The following is a 24,109-nucleotide window of genomic DNA, read 5'->3' as shown; positions in this document are numbered from 1 at the left end:
AATTTTTTTTTTGCTTTTTTTTTTTCTTTATGGAGTATTTAATTGAAGATTTAAAGGCATCTTTTCACCTTAAAACTGGAAATAAAAGAACATTGCTAAATAACGCCCCGTGTGCCGCTGTTGCCGCCCCCCCCGTCCCATGTCCCTTGCGCCTGGGCTGGCGTGGGGGTGCCAGCCCCGAGCCCGGGCAGGGGCCAGCCTCCCCCGGCACGCCAAGGCAGACGGTAGGTACCCCTGGACCTGGGGCTGGGAGGGGGGCAAGGGGGTCGGATGTGCCTGGGACCCTGCCTCGCTAGCTCCCCCTGGCACAGGGTCTCCCGTGGTGGAGGGGGCAGCCCTGCCAGCACCCCGGCTGTCCCCCAGCGCTCCTTTTCCTGTGGGCACAGAAGTGGCAGGACCTGCGTGGTCTGCTTGGGCTCTGCCTTGGGGCATGAGATGGATCCCCCCCAACCTTCTCTTTTGGGAGGACCCTTCTTGTCTTGCAGGTGGGGTGGAGATGGGGCAGGCCTGGGCTGCCCCCAACCCTGCTGGGGGTCCATGCTGGGGGACAGAGGCGAGGGTGGGCTGGTCCCCCCCTTAGAGCCAGGCTGGTCTTTGGTGCGTTGGGCCGCCTCTTGCTGAGTCACCCTGGCCATGGCCCAGAGGGTACAGAATAATTAACCGGAGGCTGTTCCCCAGATCAGAGGCTGATCTGTCTGAGCTGCAACCCTGGCAGCACTGATGCTGGGAAGCAGTTGGCAGGGAAAGGCTGGCAGGGCCTGGCGGGGGGTACTGGCTGTGAGCTCCCCCTGTCTGGGAGTGAGTAAAGAGGGAGGCCCTTGGGCTGCTCCAGTACCCTGCTTGTCAAAGGGGAGGGTGGCACCCTGGCAGTGCCCTCCTGTCCCCCTCTCTTGCCAGGGAAAGGGTACCGCAGCGTTAATTGCCATCAGTAGGTTTCAGAATGAACAGACATCTTTGGCTGCAGGTCAACATCTCAGCCTGGCATCCGTGCTGGCCTGGATCTCCTGCAGGGGAGGTCGCTGTGGTGCTGTGAGATGTCCCAAAGCCTACACACACACACACACACACACACACACACACCCCGCCCCAAACCCAGCTCCAGCGAGGCGGGCCCCCAGCCCCCTGTCCCTGGCCGCGGGCTCCCTCCGGCACCAGCGGCCCCTTGGGGCGGGGGGCAGGCAGGGCCGCAGCCCCCCGTTCGCGGGCAGGCCTGGGGCTGAGGGCTGCCGTGTTGCGGGTGGGTCCCTGCCCCGTGTCCCCCCCGGGGGCTCCGGGGGCGGCGGCGCCCCGGGGCCGGGAGGGGCGGCGCTGTCCGCGGTGCTGGCCCGGCGCTCTCCGCGGTGCCCGGCCTTCCTCTCCTCCTCCTCCTCCTCCTCAGCCCCCTCCTCTTCCTTCGCCCATCCTCCTCCTCCTCCTCCCCCCGGCGCCCCCCTCCTCTTCCTCCATCCCCCTCTTCCTCTTCCTTCAGCCCCCCTCTTCCTTCACCCTCTCCGCCTGCCTTCATTCCCCTTCTCTCTCTCCTCGTCTCCCCTTCCTCCTCTTCCTTCCAGCCTCCCTCTCCCCCCATCCTCCCCTTCCTTCCTCTCCCTCATCCTTCACCCCCCCTCCGCCTCCTCTCCCCCAGCCTTCCTCCCGCCCTTCCTCCTCCTCTCTCCCATCCTCCTCTCTCCGTCTCCCCATCCTCCTCCTCTTCCTCCCCATCTCCCTCCTCCCTTCCCGCCTCCCCCTCTCCCTCCTCTTCCTCCCCCAGCAGTGACGTCTCTGGACGTGCTGCTCCCCCGGCCCGGCGCAGGCACCGCTCGGGGCTCCCGCACCGCGGCCCGCTCCGGCCCGGCACCAGCCTCCGGTGGGGCGCGGGCGCTGCCCGGGGCCGCCCATGCGGCCGGGGGGCGATGCGGGCGGCGCGGAGCCGGCGGTAGTGCCCGCACCGGGGCCCCCCCGGGAGCATGGGCTGCATCGGCTCCAAAACCACCATCGGTGGGTGAGCGGCAGCGGGCCGGGGCCGGGGCGGGGGGTTTGGGGCCCATAGGGGGTCTTAGGGTATGGAGGGTATCGGGGGGCTTGGGGATGTGGCGTGTAGGGGGGTGCTGGGGGGCGATGAGGGTGTCGAGGGCTACGGTGGGGCTGCTATGGGGGAGCTGAGGGTCATGGGGACGGGGTGGGGGTGTATGGGGTGGTTTATGGGGATTGGGGGGGATATAGGGAGGTGTAGAAGTGGGGTGCAGAGGATTGGGGTGCCTAAGGATGAAGGAGGGGGGATACAGGGAGCTTGAGGGCTCTGGAGGACTTGGCTGCATAGAGGGGGATGGCGGGGTTGGGGCCTGGGGGTGCTGCTCTGGGGCAGCTGGGTGGCCCAGGGGGGTGCGGGGAGATTGGGGGGTGAGGATGTGTAGGGATTGGGGGGATTAGAGGGGCCAGAGCACAGTTTTGTGGGAGCTGGTGGGTGGTGTGGGGCGTGCGGGGGGCTGGGAAGGGGCTGTGGGATTGGGGTGCTGGTCAGAGGCCTGGGAGAGTATGGGGGTGCTATGGGGGGGGTAGAGGTGTTTATTGGAGGGGCTATGGGGGCTGGCAGGGGGGTGCTGCAGGGTGTGGGGTGCCAGAGGGTGCTGTGGGGGTGCCACAGATGTCCCGGGGGTGCTGCAGGAGGGATGGGGGCGATGGGGGCCGTGGCTGTGATCCGAGGGTGTTCTGGGGGCTGGGGCTGGCAGGGGCTGGGATGGTGCTGGGGGTGTTGCAGACACACCGGGGGGGCCCTGGGGGTGCTGTTGCTGGGGGGGGCGGGGTGTCGATGCTGGGGCATCACCACGGGGTGCCCCTGCCCACAGCTGGAGGTGGGGGCAATGCTGCCAGCAGCTTCACCCCAGATAGGGGAGCACCGTTCGCCCCCCTCCATATCCCACCTCACGGCTGGTTTACGTCAGCCAGGCCCACGTCGGTGCAGGGGCAATGAGGCTCCTTGGGGACAGCCTGCTCCGGCCCCTTGGGGGCTGGCCGGGCCTGGGGGCTGCAGTGATGGGGGACCCTCCCTGGCACCGGTGCTTGGGAGTCAGTGCCCGGGGGCGGGGAGCCATCCCTTTGGGGTGCCGGTGCCAGGAGGTCGGACTGTTGGAGCAGAGGACGCCTGCGGGTGCTTTTATCCCCCCACCCCTTTTTGCTCCTTTCCCTCTGCCCCAGAGATGGGAAACTGGGGAGGGTGTGTTGGAGATGGTGGAGACCCCAGCAGCACGGCCCAGTGCCACCTCCCTCCGTGCACCCAGCACCTGGTCCGGTCCGTCCCCCCCAGCCTGGTCCAGCTGCCCCCACCCCTCCCGAAACAGCCGCCAAGCCGGGATGGGCGCCCGGTCCCCGGTGCCAGGCTGGGGCCGTGTGTTACCGCTGACACAGGCGGAAGAGTTGCCCGGGCATGAGTCACCCGTGCTGCAGCACCCAGCTGCTCCAGAGTGGCCCTGCAATGAGTTGTGTCTGGTCTCGGACCAGGCGAGAGGCAGCTACCCTGGGGTGGGGGGCTGAGGGGGCTGCCGGGGGGACGGAGGTGCTGATGCCTCCCCGGCTCTTCCCACAGTGGCCGTGGACACGACGCTGTGCGTGGAGTGGAAGGAGGTGAAAGCGCTGTCGCCGCTGAGTGCTGCCCGCCCGCTGCCCCGCCTGGTGCGCCAGGCCTCCTTCGACAGCCAGGACTTCCTCCAGGTACCGCTGAGCACAGCCGTGACCAGCCGGGGTGTCCGTGTGCCAGTACCCCACAGCGGTCACCCGGCCTGGCCATGGCCGGTGGCACGACGGGCTCCGCTGCCCGCCGCCCCGCTGCCCGCCTGGCCCTGCCAGCTCGCAGCCAGCTCCGGGGCTGCTCTGACGTCAGCCGCGAGCCGGGCTGTATCCTGGGAGAAATCAGTCCACGGTGCCTCGTTGCCATGGCAATGCAATTTGTTGCGCGCCTCCAAATCCCGCATCGCTTCCCCCGTGGCCATGGGCTTGAGGCCTGGTGTGGACAGGACGGGCAATGGGGACACGCGGCGGGGTGCCCCGGCACAGCAGGTGCTGCCAGCGGGCAGGCACTGGGGAGCCCGGCCGCAGCGGCCTTGCACACGCGTGTGCGTGCGTGTGTGCACGCGCATGAGCTGGGGAGGACACTCAGTGGCACCAACGAGCACAGGGCATGCACACGCGCAGATGGATGCGTGTGTGCAGTGGGTGCACATGTGTGTGCAGTACATGCACACATGGAGTGTGCACAGTGAGCACATGTGTGCGTGCAGTGAGTGCACATGTGGGCACGGTGAGGATGGCCCTGGCTGCAGTGAGGGGGTGTGTGAGGGTGCACGTGCATGCAGTGAGTGCATGCGTGTGTTTAAGGTCAGTGCGTGTGCATGAGAGTGTGTGTGTCTGTGCAGGCGGTTACGTGAGTGGGCACGTGCAGGTGTGCGTGCACTGAGCATGTCTTGTGCATGCACATATGTGCACGCATGTATAAGAGTGCAGTTGTGAGTGTGCATGCAGTAGCAACGTACGGGTGTACCAACAGCAGGGGAGCGTGCACACCGGCACGGTTGTGCCTGTACCCACCACCCTGAGTGTAGTGGCTGTGACCATCCCTCTGCACACACGTGCACGTAATGCACGGGCGTGCACAGACACCCCATGCTTGCCACATGGCACCTGCGGGGTGGGCACTGAGTGGGGCTGAGCCCCCTCCCAGGGCACAGGGCTCCTGGTGGGGGAGCAGGGGTAGGCAGCAGGCAGGGAGCAGGCAGGGTGGCCGGGGGCCGTGACGCCCCTGCCTGCTCTGGCAGGTCAATGTTGAGGACACTGTCGAGATGCTGCCCAAGTCAAGGCGCGCGCTGACCATCCAGGAGATCGCTGCCCTGGCCCGCTCCTCGCTGCATGGTAACTGCCCGCCCGGCCCGGGGCGCGGGGTTGCCCGAGGGGGCATGCGGGGGGGGGGGGGGGGTCTCCTGTGGGCGAGGAGGCTGGGCCTCTTGGGGAGCACATTGGGGCCAGCCCGCTGGGGTTTGGGGGGCACAAGGTATCCCTGTGGTCCCTGGTGGCACCCAAAAGAAGGACATGGGGGTGCCAGGTCCCAAGGGCTGCAGGTGGGGCGCGCTGGGTCCCAGGGTCGTGGGCTCCATGGAGGGGATAGGGGGTGCTGACGCGGGGGCACATCTCGCAGGCATCTCGCAGGTGGTGAAGGAGCACGTGACAAAGCCGACGGCCATGGCGCAGGGCCGCGTCGCCCACCTCATCGAGTGGAAGGGCTGGTGCAAGCCGGTGGAGCCGCCCACTGCCCTGGAGAGCGCCTTCAGCTCCTACTGCCACCTGAGCGAGGGCGAGCAGGAGGCGCGCTTTGCTGCCGGTGGGCACCGCGCGGGGCACGGCCAGTGGGCACGCTCCCCCACCACGGCCAAGGGCAGGGGTGGTGGGGTGGGTTGTCCCCATCCATCCATCTATCCATCCCCCCCTTGGTGCCATGGCACCATGGGCACAGAGGCGCCGGGGCAGGGGGGATTTTGGAGGCACCTCCCGGTGTGAGTGTGACCTGTGCCTGTCCCATGCCAGGTGTGGCGGAACAGTTTGCCATTGCCGAGGCCAAGCTGCGAGCCTGGTCCTCGGTGGACGGGGATGACTCCAACGACGAGTCCTACGACGAGGACTTCATGCCCTCCACGGAGAGCTCCCAGCCCACCGGTAAGCACCACGGGGACCGGGCATCTGCTGTGTGGGCCAGGTGTCCCACTGCCGGTGTTGGTGTCCCACTGCCGGTGTTGGTGTCCTGCTGCCGGTGTTGGTGTCCCGCTGCCGGTGCCAAGGGTTGAAGGAGCGGGGTGCCTGATGCCTGGCCACATTCCCCAGCCTGGCCAACCCCTTACGGGGCAGTGCCCCTGCCTGGCACCATGGCAAGCAGTGCCCGTGCCAGGGATGGGGAAACCCTGCGACGTAACACCCTCCCGGGTACCAGAGCGTATTTTGCTTTTTCTTTGGTGGTCACCAGTGCCACGCACGCAGCAATTTGTGGGCAAAGCGGGCAGGGTGCCTGGCACAGGGCTGCTCCCATCCTGCTGCTCGTATCCCGTGGGGCACAGGGTGGGGGGCAGCTTGCAGCCCCCGGTGCCATCCGCCCTGGACTGACCCCAGGCATCCCGGTTCCCCACAGAGCTGTCTGGCACGGTACCCGCCAGTGCGCTGCTGCGAGACCTGCTGCAGGGCCACCTGTGCCAGCTGGGCGTGCGGCACGGCTCCTGCGAGCCCGAAAGCGACTCCTCGCACACTCTTTCCCCCGAGACCCTCTGCTCCAGCCTCTGCAGCCTGGAGATGGTGTCGCCCTCCGAACTCACTGCCAAACTGCTGGGCTCCCTGGGGGGCGAGGACCTGCTGCTGCCCAAGCTGCCCCCCCCGGCCAGCCAAAGTGCCTTGCGGGGCCTGGCACGGCTCCGGTGCCAGGACTCCCTCTACTCCGTGTCCTACGCCGAAGCCTGCCTCTCACCCGCCGAGGACGAGGTGGTGCTGAGCAAGGACTTCCCGCTCCGCCGGAAAGTCTCCGACGTCGCCTCCTCCGGGGTGGCATCGCTGGAGGAGGAGGAGGAGGCTGAAGAGCCCTGATGACCCCCTGGGGTGCCCTGCCTCTCCTGGCGGGGGTCCAGCCCCCCAGCTGCTGCCCCCCGGCCGGACCCTGTGCTGGGCGAGGGATGGGCCCTGCCGCCACTCCCCCTCGCTAGCTGGGCACGGGGCGGGGTTCGGGGGGCCGCCGCAGCCCCCCTCGGCCAGTGTGCCCCCGCCGTGCCCCGGCCCTGCTTGGCCACATCGTTGCCCTCCTGGATTTTTTGCATGAGAACAGGGAAGGGCTTGGGGAGGTCCAACCCCTGCCCCGATGCCCACATGTGCCCCCCCAAACTGAATCAGTGGGGCTGGTTGTTCGCATGTTCCCCCCCAAACCACCCCGGGGTCTCCTTTCGGACATGGGCCCCCCCACTTTGGCATGGCTAAACCTCTCCGAGTATCCTGTGGCACCCCCGCCCCGTGCCTGGCACCCTTGGTTTGGGGCGGTGGGGGGGATTTGGGGAGCGGGGGGCTTTTCTCCTCTCTCCCCAGTCGGCTTTTATCGGACTGAGTTTTATACTGTGAACTGCTGCCTCAGGGTACGGGGCCAGTGGGGGTGCTGGGGGGTGCCGGGGGGTGCCGGGGGGGCACGGATGTGCCATGGTGCCGGGGCTTTCGATACTTTTGTACGTGCGTCAGGCTGGCATGGGGAGACTGCGGGGCCGGGTGGGCACGGGCCCCCAGGCTGGGGGCTTTGTGCCACCAGCGACAGCACACCCGAGCCAGCCCTGCAGCGGCAGGGTTCAGCCCGGCCAGGGCCCCCCAAGTCTGCTGTGGGGCAACGCGGGGTGGAGAGAGGGGGGAGGCGGCAGGTCCCGGGACTGACGTCCCCGTCCCCAAGTCACTCACCCCTAGCAGGGAACCAAGTGCCTACACGAAGGGCGACCAGCCCCCCCTGGTCCTGGCCGGGGGTGGCATCCCGGCTCGGGGACCCCCCCAGGGCTGTGCCGGGGGTCTGGGCACGCTGTCTGGGGGAGGAATGCCAGTTTTTGCCAACGCTTGCGCCCCCCTTTCCCGCATGGCACGTGTTCTCGTGGGGCCGCTCGCCCGCTGCATGCTATTCCTCGCCCAGCCCGGCCACGGCCCCCCCCAGCCCTGCACCCCGGGGTGCCCTGAGCACCCGCTATGCCCCCGCTCCCGCGCACCCCCTCAGCACCCCCCATCAACCTCCGCTGGATGCAGCACCCCTTCCCCCTCCCCGCCGTGGGGTGCCCGGCATGGGCCTGACTCCCCTCTCCCTGCATGGCCAAGCTGCAGGGGGATGCAGGAGCCAGCAGGCCTGATGCCACGCCAATGGGCTCCCTGCACCACCACCCCCCTTTCTGGGGACAGCAGCTGCTCCCCAAAGCTCTGGGACAGGCTGGGGGGTACAGGGTGCCTGCAGATGGGTGGGGGTCTTTGCTCTGCGTGTGTGTGCGCGTGTGTGCACACCTGGGAGCGTATGTGCATGTGCACGCGTGTGCATACTCGCGGGAGCTGCCTGTGTCCCCCGCCCCGCTGCAGCGGTACCCATGGGGTACCCATGGGGTGCCCACACCCCGGCACCCCCTCCTCCATCCCGCCAGGTCTCGAATAAAATCCATCGTGCGAGCGCTGTGCTGGGCACCTCTTCTTGCAGGTGGGTGGCAGGTTGGCGGTGGCAGCGGCATGTCCCCCCCGCCACGTCCCCGCAGGGTGACAGCGAGGCTTCGGCCCTTATCTCGCATTCCTGGGGCCGGGGTGCCTAATTATGGGCATCTGGCGGTGGCGGTGGTGGCAGGCGGCCGGCCCCCTCCCCGCGGCTGGGGCTTTGGGGGGCGCGGGCGGCAGGCGCCATGGCCTCGTTCAGCTCAGCCTCCGCGTACCGCGCCGAGCGCATCGGCACCTACGGCCAGGGGCATGGCGAGCCCCGCTTCGAGGGTGACCGGCGGCACAGCCCCTTCGGGGTACGGGCACACGAGGCCTTCGGGTACCCAGGTACTGGGGACGGGGGGGTGGGGGTCCCTGCTACCCCAGGGAGGGTTCCCCCAAGGTTTATCCCACTGCCCTGTGCCTGGGCACAGCGTGGGACCCACCAGCACAGACTAGGGGGGCTGGGGGGAGCCCTGACTGCCCCCCAGGTGCCCCCTGGCTCTCTGGACTCTCCTCCAACCCTCTCCCCCCAGTCCCTTTGTGCCCCCCCTGACCCAAGTCCCCGGTATGCCCAGTGTCCCTGCTGTCCCCAGGCCCCCCATGACCCCATCTCCCCCCTCCCCAGGCTCTTCTGAGCCTCCTGGTGGCCCCAGACCCCTCCATGTCCCTTCCCGCCCCTCCCAGACCTTCCTGTCTGTCCTTATGTCCTCAGCCCCCCTGTACCCCTGACCCCTCAGTATCCCCTGTTACCCCCCACTTTTCTGTACACCCCCAGAGTCCCCCAGTAACCCCATCCCCCCCAACCCACTCCCCCCAGACTTTCCTGGCTGTCCCCTGTGTCCCCAGCCTCCTGTGCCATTCCCCTGCTCTCCCCAGGTCATCCAGTGCCCCCAGACCCTCCTGGTGCCTTCGGGTGCCCCCAGACCCTCCCAGTGCCTCCTGCTACCCCCAGACCCCCACCCCAGACCACCCAGTACCCCCTGTACCCCTGGGGCCCCCAGTTCCCCCTGTAACCCCCAGCACCCCCGATGTCCCCAAACCCACAGTGCCACCTGCTACCCCCAGCCGCCCTCCCAGTGTCCCCAGCCTCTCCTGCACCCCCCAGTGCCCCAGCCCCTGGGCACCGTGCCCCCATTCCTGGCAGCCCCCCCAATGCCCGCAGGGTCCCCAGGCGCCATGTGCCCCTGCAGCCTGGGCACCTGGGTGCGTGCCCAGGGTGACACCTACCAGGTGGTGGCCGACGTCAGCCAGTTCGAGCCCCCCGACATCGTGGTGACCACCTCCAACTGCCACGTCGCCATCCAGGCCGAGAAGGTGAGGTACCATTCCCCCCTCCCCGGCCATGGAGCACTGGGGGGTCTGCCCCACGGCACCCACTTCTGCAGGGGGGTAACTGGTAATGTCCCCTGCTGGCACTGGGGTAACTGGGAACAGCCCCTGCTGGCACTGGGGTAACTGGGAGCTGTCCCCTGGTGATGGGACAAGTAGCTCCTGCTCCACTGCACCTTTCCTGCACTGGGATAACTGGGAACTGCCCCTGCTGGCACTGGGGTAACTGGAAATTACCCCCAGGACTGAGACAACTAGGAGCTGCTCTCTGCTGGCAATGAGGTAACTGGGAATTGCCACTGAGGCACTGGGTAACTGGGAACTGCCCTGTTGAGCTCCCTGCTGGAGCTGGGGTGACTGGGAGCTGCCCCATCACTAGCACTGGGGTAACTGGGACTGTGCCATGTGCTGCTGTGCCATGCCATGCCATGCCCCACCACGCTGGCGCTGCCTCCCCACAGGTGGCCGAGGACGGCACCGTCTGTGACACCTTCACCCACAAGTGCCAGCTGCCCGAGGACACGGACCCGCTGTCGGTGAGCTGCTCCCTCACCGAGGCTGGCACGCTGGTCATCACCGCCCGGCGCCGTGCCAGCACCTGCCCCGGTGAGCCCCCGCAGCCGCTGTACCGCAGCGAGGCCACGCTGTGAACCGGCACCGGGTAAAGAAAGGCTTCTCGCCCCAAGCGATGCCAACCCCGGTGCCGTGGCGAGGCTCAGCTGATGCCCGCTGGCTGTGCCCCCTCCCGCCTCTGGCCCCTCGGGACTCTGGCTCTGTTTATAAAGTCCTTTTATTAAATTAATATAAAAATCTCTGTATTTACACGGGGGTGGGGTGCACAGTGGAGAGGTGGCAGGACCCCCCTTCCCAGCCATGAGGCGCTGGGGAGGGGGACAGTGCCCACCCGTGTCCCCGTGGGCACCCAGACCTGCTGCCCCTCTGCCCCATGCGCCACCCCGAGCGGGGACATTGGGGTGCCCATGGGTGCGGGGGTGAGGGCGGTGGCTACGCCGGGGGGCACCGGGGCTGGGGGGGGCAGAGGTAGCAAAGTGGGAAGCCCCAAGAGCTGGCAGGGAGGCGGGGGGGCACGGGCAGGCTGGGGGGCACCTGGCCAGCCCCTGGCACGGGGCGGGGGGCAGCGGCACTGGATTGCGGGTGCCCACCCCTATGCCGAGCCTGGCATAGGGGTGGGCACAGGGTGGGCATCCCACAGCACCCGCCGGGGGCCCCTGTGGCACCTGGGGACACTGTGGGGGGACACCCCATCTCACTGGCCTTTGGGGGTGTTGTTGTCGTCGTTGTCGCCCCCGGGACCGGCCTCGCGGGGCATGGGGTGGTGCTGGTGGCGGTCCCAGAGCTGGTGCAGGGCAGTGGTGTCGGGCTCGCCGGCGCTGGTGGTGCTGTCGCGGAAGCTGGCGAGCGGCGGGCGCACTTTCACCCCCTTGGCCGTCAGCGAGCCCTCGATGGCCTTGCGCAGCTGCGGGCACCCCAAACCCATGGGCAGGAGGCTCCGGGTGCCCCCCACCCCGCGCCCCACCACCCCACCGCCCCCCTGCTCACCTCCTTGAGGGACACCATGCCCACCAGGCGCCCGATGCTGGTGACGTACGCGTGGTCCAGCCCCAGCAGCGAGAAGATGGTGTGGGTCTGCAGGAAGAGGGGGATGAGTTGGGGGTCCAGGGAGACCTGGGGAGGGTCCAGGGGGGCGCAGGCGCACCTTGTGCAGCGAGGTGTGCTCCACCAGCTGGAAGGGTGCAGGGTCGATCTTGGTGCTGCTGAAGTCCACCGGCTGGTCCAGCTGCTGCTCCTCCCACTCCAGGATCTGAGGGGGGGGGATACACGCCGTGGGGCAGGGTGAGGGGGCACAGCCCCCCAGGGTGCCAGCGAAGGCCCCCCACGCTCCCTGCACCCAACACTGTGGGGGCACTGGCCCCCCCACCCCCTCCCACCATGCCTTGGCACCCCGCTGGGATCTCCCATGTCCCCTCGGGCAGGAGGGTCCTGCCTGCCCCTGCCCGCCCCCTCACCTCCGCCGGGGTCATCTTGTCACCCAGGTCTATCTCCTCCTGCAAAAGAGGCGGGCGTGGGCGGCCTGGCAGGGCAGCAGGCAGCACGCCCGTTGCAGGCAGGGTGCAGGCAAGGCATGGGCAGGGAGAGAGCAGGGCACAGGCAGGGTGCAGTGAGGCTGCAGGCAGCAGTGATGGGGTAGGGCGCAGGCAGAACATGAGCGGGTTGCAGGCAGGGTGCAGGCCGCATAACGTGATTGGTTGAGAGGACATAAGTCACACCACGATTGGCCAAGGCGGGACAAGCCAGGCTTGTGATTGGTGGAGAGAATGCAGGCTGTGCCATGATTGGCTGAGCAAAGTGGGGCAAATCCCATGGCCGTGACTCGCCGAGAGGCTCCGGGTCACGCTATGATTCGCCAGGAAGGTTTGGGACTGGGAGGATGCACACTGTGATTGGCTGAGCAGAATCGGCATGGTCTGAGATTGGCTGCACAGATACAGGCCAAACATGATTGGCCGAGGAGAATCTTGCTAGGCCCCTGATTGGTTCAGAGAATCCATGCTGGGCTCTGATTGGCTGAGAGGAGCTGTGCCCAGCCTGTGATTGGCTGCAGCTTACCGCGATGGAAATGCGGACGTGTTTGGCCTTGCGATAGGCCATGCCCTGGGCCTGGCACCATGCGGGGAGAGACAGCGGCGTTAGGGCATGGCGTGGTGGTGCCATGGGCAGGGATGGGCAGGGAAGGGATGGGACAGGCAGGGATGGGCAGGGAAGGGATGGGATGAGCAAGGAAGGGAAGGGACAGGCAGGGATGGGCAGGGAAGGGATGGGACAGGCAGGGAGGGGCAGGGAAGGGATGGGATGAGCAAGGAAGGGAAGGGACAGGCAGGGACAGGCAGGGAAGGGACAAGTAGGGATGGGCAGGGAAGGGATGGGACAGGCAAGGATGGGCAGAGAAGGGATGGGATGGGCAGGGAAGGGATGGGATGAGCAAGGAAGGGAAGGGACGGCAGGGAGGGGCAGGGATGGGAAAGAATGGAAAGGGATGGGAAGGGGCAGGCAGGGATGAGCAGGAATGGAAAGGGATGGGACAAGAATGGGCAGGATGGGGCAGGGATGAGAAGGGATGGAAAGCGATGGGCAGAAATGGGCAGGAAGAGATGGGCAGGAGTAGGAAGGGATGGAAAGTGATGGGCAGGACTGGGAAGGAGTGGGAAGGGCTGGAAAGGGATGGGAGTGATGGGAAAGGATGGCAGTGGGTAGAAAAGGCCAGGCAGGGTCAGGCAGGGATGGGCAGGGCCAGACGCTCACCTCAATGGGCTCTGCGGCAGCGTTGGCACAGAAGAGGCTCTTGAGGGCGATGCCGGTGTGGTCGGTGGTGCTGGCTGCGGGCGGGGAGGGGGTGTCAGCGGGGGAGTGCAGGCAGGGGCCGGGGGGGGCCAGGCACAGACTCACCCGGGGGGGTCTCGGCCAGGCTGCTGGGCACCCGCTTCAGCGCCGGCTTCAGGGGCTTGCGGGGGGCAGCGCGGGTGCCCGAGGAGGCCTCTGTGCTGATCTGCGGGGGGATGGGGTGGTGAGGGCACGGCGGCGGGGGGCACCCTGGCCGGGCATCCCCCGAGGTGGCCGCCCCCCTCACCTGAAAGCGGATGCTGGCATCAGAGAGCCGGTGCCCGTCCTCGGCCAGCGCCTTCTGCCGCAGGGCCTGGAGCCGGCGCTCGGGGCTGAGCTGGTGGCAGAGCAGGGCCCCCACCTGCGCCCGCTCGATGGAGCCCAGCAGGATCATGGACTCTGCCGGCAGCAGCGAGGGGCTGTGTTGGCTCCCGATGCCCCCTTCACCATTGCTCCCCCGCCGTCCCGGCACGCCCCATGGCCGGGGCTGGTGCCGGCGCAGCCCCCTGCCCGTGTCTCACCGGCTGACTCCACCAGTGGCAGGCTCTTCATCTTGGTACTCTGCAGGACGTGCTGCAGGTCCCGGTACTTGCAGTTGAGGGTGACATAGCGGATGTCCCGCACCATGATGTCCTCCACCCGCACGTTGTATTTCCTGCCCGGGGTGGGTAACGGTGGCCTCAGGGTGATGCCGCTCCCTCCCCTTGTGCCTGGTGAGGGGCTTGGGGACAGGGCAGGGGGGATACACTCACTCGTGGTGGCCCCAGCCCAGCTCGGGGAGGTAGGGCAGCTTCTTGATGCGGATGATGCTGTCGTAGAGGGAGGGCTGGAGGCTCTGGGCCACAGCGTTGGCCAGGATGACGGCGATCATGACGGGCAGGATGTGCGAGATCTGCCCCGTCAGCTCAAAGACGATGACGGCCGTGGACACCGTGTGGGTGACGGCGCCCGACAGCGCGGCCGCTCCTGCGCCCGTCCCCGGGAGACACAGGGGCTGCTGTCAAGTGCCGCCTGCTGGGCTGGGTCCCCAGCCCGGGGCATCCACCATACCCCAAGCCTTTGGGACCTCCTGGGGACATCCCTGGTGGTGGGATTACCCCCAGTCCCTGGGGACACCACCTCAGCCCTGGGGAACCCACCAGCTCCTTTGGAGCATCTCCAAGTGATGCCCACCATAGTGTCCCCGCGCTGGCCCGGTGCTTACCCACCACGGCGTAGCCCCCCGGCACGATGCGGTAGGTGTTGCTGTTGGCATGGATGCCGTCGGGGAACCAGGCTGCCATGCTCTCCCCCACCAGGCGCCCGAAGGCTGCCCCTGCCCGCAGAGAGGGGCTGGGAGCGGGTGCAGGGGCTCTCCCAGCACCCGACACAGCCTCGCGTCCTCTCCTCTGCCCCGGTGCTGCCGGGGAAGGGGACCCTTGGGGACACCCACGGGTGCGCCAGCGTGGGTTGGCAGGCAGCTCCCTCCTCCCACCATGCCCGCGCAGTGTATGGGCTCTCACCGATGACAAAGACGGGCATGAAGGCTCCACAGGGCACCGGGATGGTGGTGGCCAGGGCCGACATCCAGAACTGTACAGGGGACACAGGCACCTGTTAGTTCCCCTCCTGGCCCAGCCCTGCCTCCTGCCCCTACTGTGCCCCGCAGCTGGCTGCCGTGGGGCAGCACGTGGGCACCGCACTGCGCCAAGGGGCAGTCCCACTCCTCCCCGGGGCACCACGCCAGCACCTCCCCAGTGGCACCTGGGGGCACCTGGCCAGGACCTCCCTGGGGGCAGCCGGGAGCAGCCAGCCAGCACCTCCCTGGTGGCACCCTGCCAGCACCTCCTGCTGGCACCTTGGTGGCTCCCAGCCAAGATCTCCTTGATAGCATGCTGGCAGCACCCAGCCAACAAACACCTTGGCGGCCTCTGGGAGCAGCCACCCAGTACCTCCCAGTGCCACCTTGCTGGCAACCACCCAGTACCTCCCTGGTGGCATCCAGGAGCCGTCCCCAGAGCCTCCTGGTGGCACCCTGGGGCTGGCAGGGGCAGGAGGCACCCACCTTCATGACGATGAAGACGACAAGGGTGACGAAGACATTGGAGCGGGGGTGATGCCAGGCCTCCAGGATGCCCAAGTACTCAAACTCATCGTTGAGCCCCTGCTTGGCCCACGTTTGGTTGTCGAACAGCGTCACCAGGGTTTCCTTCTGGGTGAGCTGGTGAGGGGCAGGGGTCAGCCAGGGCTGGCGGTGGCCCCGGGGTGGGGACCGGTGTGCCACCGCACAGCGGGTACCTGGCCAGCCATGAACTGTCCAAAGCCGGGTGGGAAGGTCAGCGTGGAGATGAGCAGCGTCACCAGGGCAGGGAAGAGCAGGCGCCTGGAGGGGTGACACGGGGCAGAGGGCGATGCCGGTGCAGCCCTGGCTCCACCACCCCAGTGCTGGGGACTGCTGGGCACCTACTTCTTCATGAGGAAGCGGTTGATGGTCTTCTGGCGGCGCATGAACTGCACGATCTTGCGGTTGAGGTAGACGAAGAGCGCACCTCCGAAGCCACTGGCAATCCTGGGCAGAGGCGGGGCGTGAGCATCCGTGTGTCCTGCTGCCACCACTGCCGCCACCACCACCAGCACCATCACCACCACCAGCACTGCCACTGCCACCCCGGGGCCATGGGATGGACGCCACGGCTGCCGCACTCACCCGATGACGGCAAAGGCAGGCAGCTCCTGCAGGTCGAAGGGGAAGTCGAGGCGGAATCGGGTCTTGAACAGCGCCGTGATCGTCTCTGGGGAGGCAGCGGGGGTCAGCGTGGCCGGGCGGTGGGAGCCCCATGCCCCCCAACCCTGCCGGGGATACCTTCGTCCTTGTTCCAGACAGCAAGGACGCGGAAGATGAATGCGCTGAAGGTGGCAGCGAAGAAGCCGCGCCAGTAGTTGCGGACGGCGAAGAAGGTGGAGGTGACCTCGATGCTGAAGAGGACGCCTGGCACCGGGGGGAAGCGCACGAGGGAGGCGGCGAAACCCAGGTGGGCTCCCGGCGCCCAGCATGCTTCCTCCCCGAGCCCACGCTCGTGCACACCCCGCAGGGGTCCAGCCGGCCCCACGGACACGCTATGGGGCAGTTCAAGGGCTTCCCTGGCAAAGCACGCGGCCGGTCCCTGGCTGGCGGCAGCGGGCACGGCGGAGCAGGAGTTGGCACGAGCAAGAGGGTAGCGTGGGGACATGAGCAGACATGGCAGGTGTCACTGGGGAGGGGGCACACGCAGATGGACGGACAGACGGATGGGGCAGCACAGCAGGCAGAGGGCAAGGAAAGAGTTAGACACATCACCAACCTACGGGCAGGGCTCAGCGGGGCCGGAGCGAGGAGCTCCCTGGAGCAGAGGGCGGCAGGGGAGAGGACGAGAGCAGACGTTACACCTCCAAGAGGACAGTGCCCGCTCCTCCCTTCCTCCTCCCCGCCGAGAGGCACTGCCCTCTCCCATGCCAGCCATCCTGGGGGTCCTCACTGGGCGGACCCTGGTGCCCGGGCGGGATGTGCATGGGGGCTTGGGGGACCCAGGGTGACCCTACCTCCGATGGGGGCGGCGAAGCAGCAGCCGACACCAACGGCGCAGGCGGCCGCCAGCATTTCGATGTTCCTCGCCTCGTTCTGCGGGCGAGCCGGGGGTGAGCAGGAACTGCCCCCCCCCCCTGCCCCGGGCACTGCCAACCCTGCTGGGGGGGCACAGGCGGAGCCCCCCTGGGGTCAGCCCACCCTGCTCACCTCATAGTTGCCCCCGAAGAGGGAGAGAAAGCGGCAGAGCAGGGCTGCGCACATGCTGGCGATGTGGACAAAGGGACCCTGTGGGGACAGCGGAGGGGCTGAGGACGGTGCCCCCCCCCCCCCCCCCGGCCCCCTGCCCGCCCTGCCCCAGGCACTGCCCTCACCTCTTTCCCCAGGGGCATGCCGCTGCCCAGGGCGCACGTCAGCCCGATCACCTTGGCCACGAAGGTCTTGAGGGTGAGGTACTCCTTCAGCACGACGCCCCGCAGGATGGTCTTCATCTCGGGGATCCCCGAGCCTGGCACCATGGGGACAGCCCTGACCCATGACCATGGGTGGGGGGACACTGGGGAGTCCCTGTCCCATAGTTCTGGGGCAATCCCTGATGCTCTGCCGTCTCCCACTGCCATAGGAAGACCACAGAGACACCTCTCCCCACAGCACAGTCTGCAGGATCAGCCCCATGGCCATGTAGGGACAACCCAGCCCATAGCCCTGTGGGGACCTCAGTGCCATAGCTCACAGGAGACCCTCTGATGACCAGCCCACAGCCTTAGGAAGACCTCCATGACCCTCAACCCCATAGCCCAGGAGGACATCCAGCCCCTAGCTCCCATGAGATCCTCTGAAGAACAGCCCATAGCTCTTGGAAGACCTCCCAGGACCCCCAACCCCATAGCCCAGGAGGACATCCACCCCAGAGCCTCCAGGAGACCCTCTGAAGATCTGCCTATAACCCTGGGAAGACCCCAAGGAGCTGCAGCCCCATAGCCCAGGAGGACATCCACCCCATAGCCCCCAGGAGACCCTCTGAAGACCATCCCATAGCTCTTGGAAGACCCTCAGGACTGCCAACCCCGTAGCCCAGGATGACACCCATGCAGCTCCCAACCCACAGCCCCAGGGAGGGGACACCCGGTTAGGGCACAAGCAGCCCCCCCGGTGCCCTACCCACAGCCTGTGGGGCGAGGATCTGGGTGAAGCCGGCTGAGAAGGTGATGAGCACGGTGGGGTAGGTGACCCAGGCCAGGTACTGCAGCAGCACGTTGGTGTCCAGGCCCCCGTACATCCACTTCTGGGCTGCAGGCACAGTCAGCAAGGCAGGTCATGGGTGGCAAGGGGCATGGCACAGCCCTGTGACATGGCCACCCCATGCCCCCCTGGGGACCCCACCGGTGCCTACTCACCTTGGAGGCAGGTGGCGATGGCGAAGTCCATGGCCCAGCTGACCAGCGCCATGACCAGCCCCAGCAGGATGAGGAAGACCCAGTCCTCGCCCACCTTGGAGATGAGGAACCGCTGGCACTGCAAGGCGCAGACTGCGGGCACAAGGGCAGGCTTAGGGCTGGGCGCCCCAGCAATGAGCACACCAGGGCAGCGGGGCCAGGGTGGTGAGGACACGAGTGCTCACAACCGGCAGCACCAACCCAGCACTGCTGGCACTGTGTGGTGCAGGAGCACCATTGTGCCCAGCCATCACAGCCCTGCTGCAACCACCGGTGGGCAGGAATGGTGGGCTCTGGCTGTGCACAGCCGCACACGGCGCTGCTGGGCATGCACCTCCCACCAGCACAGTCCCCCTGGCACAGCCCCAGGCAGAGGGGCTGGGGGCCTCCCGGTCCCTGCAGCGTGCCTGGCTATTTTGGGCCATTGTGTCCCCACTGCCCGGCGGACAGGTGGCATTGTCCTCGGCACCGGTGTCCCATGACAGCCGAAGAAACCCTACCCGCCACCACTGTGGCAGGGTGGGCAGCGGTGCCCAGACCATGCACTGCCATGGGGCTGTGCCCACCAGTGTCCCTCCCGTGTCCCCATCCCTGGTGGCCCTTACCGCGGCAGGGGGCACAGCGGCCCTGGGTGTACTCCAGCAGCTCAGAGGGGCGGCGTGGCCGGGGGGTGCCCCCCTCCCCCTGCCCCTGCTGCAGCCGCAGCCGGGCCGCCTCGTCCTTGGCAAAGGTGCCCAGGTCCTGCGTGTAGCGCCCATACATCTGGGGGAGAAAGAGCAGGTGAGGGCATCAGGGGGGCTGGCACCCTGACTCCCATGCCCAAGTGGGGAAACTGAGGCAGGGGAGTGGTGGGCATGCTGGCATGGCCTCCCAGCACCGGGGGGTGCCAGGCAAGGGGGCAGGCAGCCATGGCATCCCCAGGGGAAGGGGCAGCGGTGCCTCTGGGGGTCCCCGGCCGCCTGCCAGGGTGTGGGAAGGGGCCGGGCAGATAAGGCGCGCGGGGACCGATGACGATTGTTTCGCCCACACGCCCAGTGCACGCAGCCGGTACCAGTCCCCAGCCCTGCCCAGGTGCCCCAGGCACTGGGTTGGGCTGGCGGAGGGTAGGGAAGGGCCTCCGGCAATGGGAGCACAGCCATCCTGGCTGGGAGACTCTCTGAGGGCTGATATTGGGGTTGTGCTGGTGCTCTGCGGGTGCCTCTCCTTGGCATCACTAAAAGCAGGGCTGGGTTCCCCCCAGGCGGCAGGCTCGGCAGGCCACACAGGACACGAGCTGTCTGGTCTCAGCCGGCGGCAGGGAGGCAGGAGGGCAGTGGGGGGGCAGGGCATACCCCCAGTCTCAGGGGAGAGGGGGGCACAGCATCAGGCTTGGGGCAGTCCCTGGGCCACAAGAAAGGGATTTGGGGAGCAAGGGGGTGCAAGGGGCTCTGTGCCCAGTGGGGGGGCAACACCTCCTCCTTGGGTGCCTCCTGCCTGGCCACGGCACGTGGCTTGGCCCTGGTGGGGAGGTGGCCCTGGCAGTGCCCGCCGTGCCAGCCTGGAGCTCTTTGTGCCCGTCCTCCCTGCCGAGCCGGGGGCATTTGTCCTGCGCTGGCGGGCACTGCCAAGGACTCGGTTGCTTGGTTTCCGCCTCGCTCCCCCGGCATGACCTGAATGCCAAGCGCCAGAGGTTGGCCCAGCACAAAGGGAGGCTTCAGGGCCGCGGGGGCCCCTGCCAGGCTCCCATGTTGGGGCGACGTGAGCCCCATGCCAATGGTGTGCCCACCTGCCGTGCCGTGCTGGTGCAGTGCGTGGCCGCCCAGCCGGGGCGCAGCCGCCCTCCTCCTTGGCACGGCTCGTGCCGGTGCCTGGCGGAGGGGCAACGCCACGGGTGGGCACCGCGCTTGGCACGTGGGCAGCCCAGCCCCGGCCGCCGGCAGCGGTGCCCACCCCGGACGCCTGGGTCCTCTTCACACTCCCTGTCCTGCTGGCACATGCCAGCTCCCCGTGGGGACAGTACGAAGGTGCATTTCTCACGGGGCACCGCTCCTGCCCAGGTCTCTTTGGCAGGGAGTAGAAAGCAGCCAGAGCGGCGCCGGGTGGATTCTCTGCTGTCTAATACCTGGGTTGTGCTAGACAGCGGGAGGGAGGGTGGGGAGGCAGGCGGGGGGGGCACATTCATTTCCGTTGCTGACCCCCTTCTGTCATGGATTTCCCCCCTGAACTCCTGCTCAGCACGGGCTCAGTGGCTCCTTGCCCTATGGAAATGTGCCAGGGGGAAGGCATGAGCCAGGTGGAGGTGCCGGCACAGCCACTTTGGGGGCCAAATTCAGCATCGGCTGCCAGAGGAGGACCCCAGCCCCACACGGGGCCCGGCGTTCAAAGGCTCCCTTCGGGCGAAGCTTGTTTCCTCTGGAAGACGAAACGGGCCGGCGCCCTGAGGAGCACTGTCCCCCTGCCAAGCGCTCGCCTCCTCCAGCCCTGCTGCTGCCCCACAGCCAGCCCTGGCTGGGACTGGGGTATCCCCAGGCTGAGCGCCCCCAAATCGACTCTGTGCCCACCTTCTGGGGCTGTGCCAGAGGCTGGCACGCTGCCCCCCAGGTATTGGGGCACGCAGAAGGATGCCCAGTCCCAGGGGGTCCAGTCTGGGGGGGGGAAGACGGATTTTGCTCCCCCTCTGCCCTCTGTTTGCAACCAACCCCCTTGCAACAACAGGGATGCAAGCAAAGGGGCCATGCCAGCCCGCTGCCTCCTGCCACCCCGTGCGACCCTGCTGCCCCGTGCCATGGCCCCGCAGGCAGGGCATGGGACCCTGGGGGTGCCCAGTGCCGGGCAGCCCCAGCCACTGTGCCCACAGCCACTGTGCCCCAGCCACTGTGCCCGCAGCCCTGGCACGGCTGCAGGGCTGTGGTGAAGGCCAGTGGTGGGTTCTCTCCTTCCTCCTCCTCCTCCTGCTCGGGTTATTTTTCCACAAAGGCCTTTTGAAACACAAACAGCCCCGGGACTCCGGCCTCCGCCGTGAAGCAGCTGAACAATCACAGTGCCGGGCAGGCAGGGAGCGGGCACGGAGGGGGGGGCCTGGCGGGGTGCACCCGGGGACACAGGCACGGGTCAAGGCCGTTTTGTCGGCCCCGGGCTCCTGCGTTGTGGGCACCGGCCGTGCCGCAGCCCCTCCGGCCGTGCCAGCCCACCGTGCCCGCTGCACCCGGGCGATGTTGCGCCTGGGGTGGGCACCGGCATCTGGCGCTGCCGTGTCCCTGTGCCACCCTGTCCCATAGCACCGAGCTTGCCTGGCAGCGGTGCCCACCTCTGCACGGCCAATGCCAGCCAACCTTCGCCCCAAAACCATGATCCGGGAGGGAGGGAATATTTAAAGATGGGGGGCAGGGGGTCCCCCGGGCTGGCAGCAGGCAGCCAGAGGCTGCGGGGTGTGTGTCACGCTGCCCGTCTTAGTCGGGCTCTAATCGCCCTGAGCGGCTCGGCGGTGAACAAGGGCAGTTTGTCAAGCTTAATCCCCCCGCCCCGGGGGCCCTTTGCTCCCCACCACGGCAGTCTGGCATGCGGGGGGCACCGGGGCTGGCGCGCACCCCGGCACCCTTGGCACGGCTGGGGGTTCTCATGGGCACCTGCCCAGCATGGGGTCCCCAGGGAGGGACGCTGTGGCCTGGGGAGACCTTTAGGGCTGGGGCTGTGTCAGCCCCCAGTGGCACCATGGCCATGGCACCCCAGGGCTGGTGAAATCGGCGGGGCGGTAAGGATGGGGATGGGGCTCTTTGGGCACCACTGGGCAGAGCCCGGCTGTGATGCCACAGCTGTGGGCATGGGCAGCAAGAGATGTCCCCACGGCTGTCCCCAGGGCTGTCCCCAGGGCAGTCCGGCTTGGACCAGCCTGTGCCAGGCTCCGACTGGATCTTGACCTTCCTGGCAGGTGGTGACTCAGATGCACTGGGGAGAGCTCGGCAGCCCTCCTGCCCGGCGTGTGCCCAAGCAGCTCCTGAAATCGAAGCGTGAGGCTGTGGGACAGGAGCCCGGACACAGCCTTACCCATGAGCCACAGGTGGTTTCATGAGCCTTGCTGCAGCCCAGAGGCCATGGGGATGGGCACCCTGTGGCGCCCAGGGCATGGGTGCTACCCCGCCCGGAGGAAAGGAGGGCAAAGTCTGCCAGCGCTGCCCACAGGCTCCTCCGCCCCGCATTGCCCGGCTGGGCTGGCCTCTCCGCCCACCCACTGTGGACACTGCACAGAAAATGCGGAGGGTGCCCGGCACAGCCGTGCCCTGACACTGCCCCTTGCCCGCGTGCCGGGTGGGCAAGCCTCAGCAGGGCTGGCCCCTCTTGCAGCAACCAGCTCAGGCTCTCGGCAAACTCAGGCAGCTGTGGGCACGGGTACCCCGCAGCGGCTCAGCCCCCGCTTCCCTGCTCACGTCCCCGGCCCTGCCTGTCTGAATGCCTTTGCCAGGGCAAAGTACTCATTTGCTGAGCCGCCCTGGGCACTGTCCCAAGCGGAGACCAGGGAGAAGCACCTTTGCCCGGGATGTCCAAGAGCCATAGGCAGCGGAGGGGCTGCGGGCACGGCAGGGAGGGAGGACACCCTGGGGATAGCCGGGCAGCTGGGTGCCAGTGGGGAGGCCTTGCCAGGGAAGGAGTCGTAAATGTGGGGCTAAGGTTGCAGGCGGGGAAGATAGGCTATCTTGGGGGCAGAGGGCTGGGGACACACAGGGCAGGGGGTGAAGGGTGCCCGGGTGGTGCCTCTGGGAGCCCCCACAGGGTGGGCATCACCCTGCAGTGATGACGGTTTGGGGGGGGGGGGGGGGGGGTGAGGTGTGCACGAAAGTCCTGCCCTGGGGTGGGGGCTCAGTTGGGCTCCTCCACCGCCGGGGGGGCTGCGGGGTGGCACCCCTGCCCCCATGCCCTGCCCAGCCACAGCCCGGTGCCGGCACCCCAAACCGGGCACCGCAGGGCTCATCGGCACTGCCACCCTGAGCGGGGCAGCACCCCCAAACCGCCCATCTCCCCCCGGCGTGCCGCCAAGCCCAGTGCCCCCCCAGGTGCCCGGTGCCCGCCGGTGCCCCCCCGGTGCCCCCCCGGTGCTCCCGGTGCCCACGGGTGCCCGGTGCCGGCCGCACTCACCAGGGTCTGCTCATACTGCAGCGCCCGCTGCCCCTCGCTGTCGGAGGCCATGGTGCCGCCGCTCCTGGCCGTGCCGGTGCCGGTGCCGGTGCCGGTGCCGGTGCCGGTGCCCGCGGCGGCGGCTCCTCCCGGGCCGTGCGGGGCGGGCCCGGGGCACTGCCCGGGGGAGGGACCGGCCGCGCTCCGCCTCCACCGGCAGCGCCCGGCACCGGCAGCCAGCGCCGGGCAGGGGCAGGGGGTGCCCGGCCGTGGGGCTCTGCCCTGCAGCGGGGGTCCCTTCCACCCACCCGTGGTCTTTGCCCGCCGGTTTCCCAGCTGAGGGTGGCACCCGTGGGCAGCCGGTGGGTGCTGGCGTGGGGCGACGGCGGGTACAGCTCCCTGTGGGACGCATCGCTCCCTCTTCCCACGGGCTGGCGTGGGGCTGGCACTGCCACTGTCCCTGCTTCCCCGTGGTTTCTCCCCCGTGGGACGTGGGCAGGGAGGACCGTGCTGGGGGCAGCACGGGCGGCCAGCCCGCAGGCTCATGGCCATGCCTGGCTGGGGGTCAGATTTGGGGGGCAGAGCGCCTGAGGTCTTGGCGTTGAGAGGCACAGGGGGATCCGTGGATGCCCCCGGGTGGCAGGGCACCTCGGCACTGTGGGGGCTCACCAGAGGTACCCCAAAGCTGGCAGGGAGCTCGTCCTTACCGTGGTGCTGCTCAGCGTCCCAGGACTGCCAGCCCCAGGGAAGGAAGGTGGGCTCCGCTCTTCGCTGCCGAACCCGCTGGGCAGCAGCGGCTCAGCCCTCTCCAGAGGGGCACACGGGCAAAGCTTGGCACCGGCAATCCTCGGGCAAGGCGCTCCGGCATGGCAGGCTGGCTGCCGGGACCTCCGTCTCACCACTGCCACAGGCTCAGGGGCAGCTGGGGCAGTTGGCAGGGCCGAGCTTGCCCTCCTCCCCGGGGCACCGCAGGGCACCTTTGCGGCAAGAACTGGGTGCAGGGAAAGACGGAGCCGTGGCACTGCCGGGCTGGTGCTGTGGGACTGGGCTAGTTCTTGCCGCCTGGGTGCCACCCTCCAGTTTGACGTTGGCACCCTCAAGGGTGGGTGATGACGGC

General features: G+C 68.1%; 3 protein-coding genes across 3 annotated transcripts; 2 read left to right on the top strand and 1 right to left on the bottom strand.

Moving 5' to 3' along the window:
• Positions 1–134: 134 nt before the first annotated feature.
• Positions 135–6,591, top strand: FAM131A (family with sequence similarity 131 member A; the record flags this gene model as incomplete). Its single annotated transcript, XM_082319486.1, has 6 exons — positions 135–224; positions 3,563–3,687; positions 4,788–4,881; positions 5,165–5,347; positions 5,551–5,679; positions 6,146–6,591. The coding sequence occupies exons 1-6, from the start codon at positions 140–142 to the stop codon at positions 6,589–6,591; spliced, it is 1,062 nt and encodes a 353-aa protein (XP_082175612.1). The 5' UTR covers positions 135–139.
• Positions 6,592–8,402: 1,811 nt separating this feature from the next.
• On the top strand, positions 8,403–10,178 carry LOC309593969 (heat shock protein beta-7-like; the record flags this gene model as incomplete). Its single annotated transcript, XM_082319170.1, has 3 exons — positions 8,403–8,544; positions 9,362–9,513; positions 9,990–10,178. The coding sequence occupies 3 exons, from the start codon at positions 8,403–8,405 to the stop codon at positions 10,176–10,178; spliced, it is 483 nt and encodes a 160-aa protein (XP_082175296.1).
• A 617-nt stretch (positions 10,179–10,795) lies between these two features.
• CLCN2 (chloride voltage-gated channel 2) lies at positions 10,796–23,064 on the bottom strand (the record flags this gene model as incomplete). The annotated part of the gene is made up of 23 exons (XM_082320832.1): positions 10,796–11,005; positions 11,089–11,175; positions 11,246–11,350; positions 11,556–11,594; positions 12,850–12,923; positions 12,994–13,093; positions 13,175–13,326; positions 13,449–13,582; positions 13,680–13,893; positions 14,132–14,242; positions 14,430–14,499; positions 14,972–15,127; positions 15,205–15,289; positions 15,374–15,475; positions 15,614–15,698; positions 15,770–15,895; positions 16,486–16,564; positions 16,679–16,756; positions 16,843–16,976; positions 17,630–17,758; positions 17,866–17,997; positions 18,510–18,666; positions 23,014–23,064. The coding sequence occupies 23 exons, from the start codon at positions 23,062–23,064 to the stop codon at positions 10,796–10,798; spliced, it is 2,610 nt and encodes an 869-aa protein (XP_082176958.1).
• Positions 23,065–24,109: the final 1,045 nt, after the last annotated feature.

This window comes from Platalea leucorodia (assembly GCF_965183815.1).
Source record: "Platalea leucorodia genome assembly, chromosome: 8".
NCBI lineage: Eukaryota > Metazoa > Chordata > Aves > Pelecaniformes > Threskiornithidae > Platalea > Platalea leucorodia.
The sequence above is the reverse complement of the archived record's forward strand: the minus strand, read 5'-3'. Positions and strand labels throughout refer to the sequence as shown.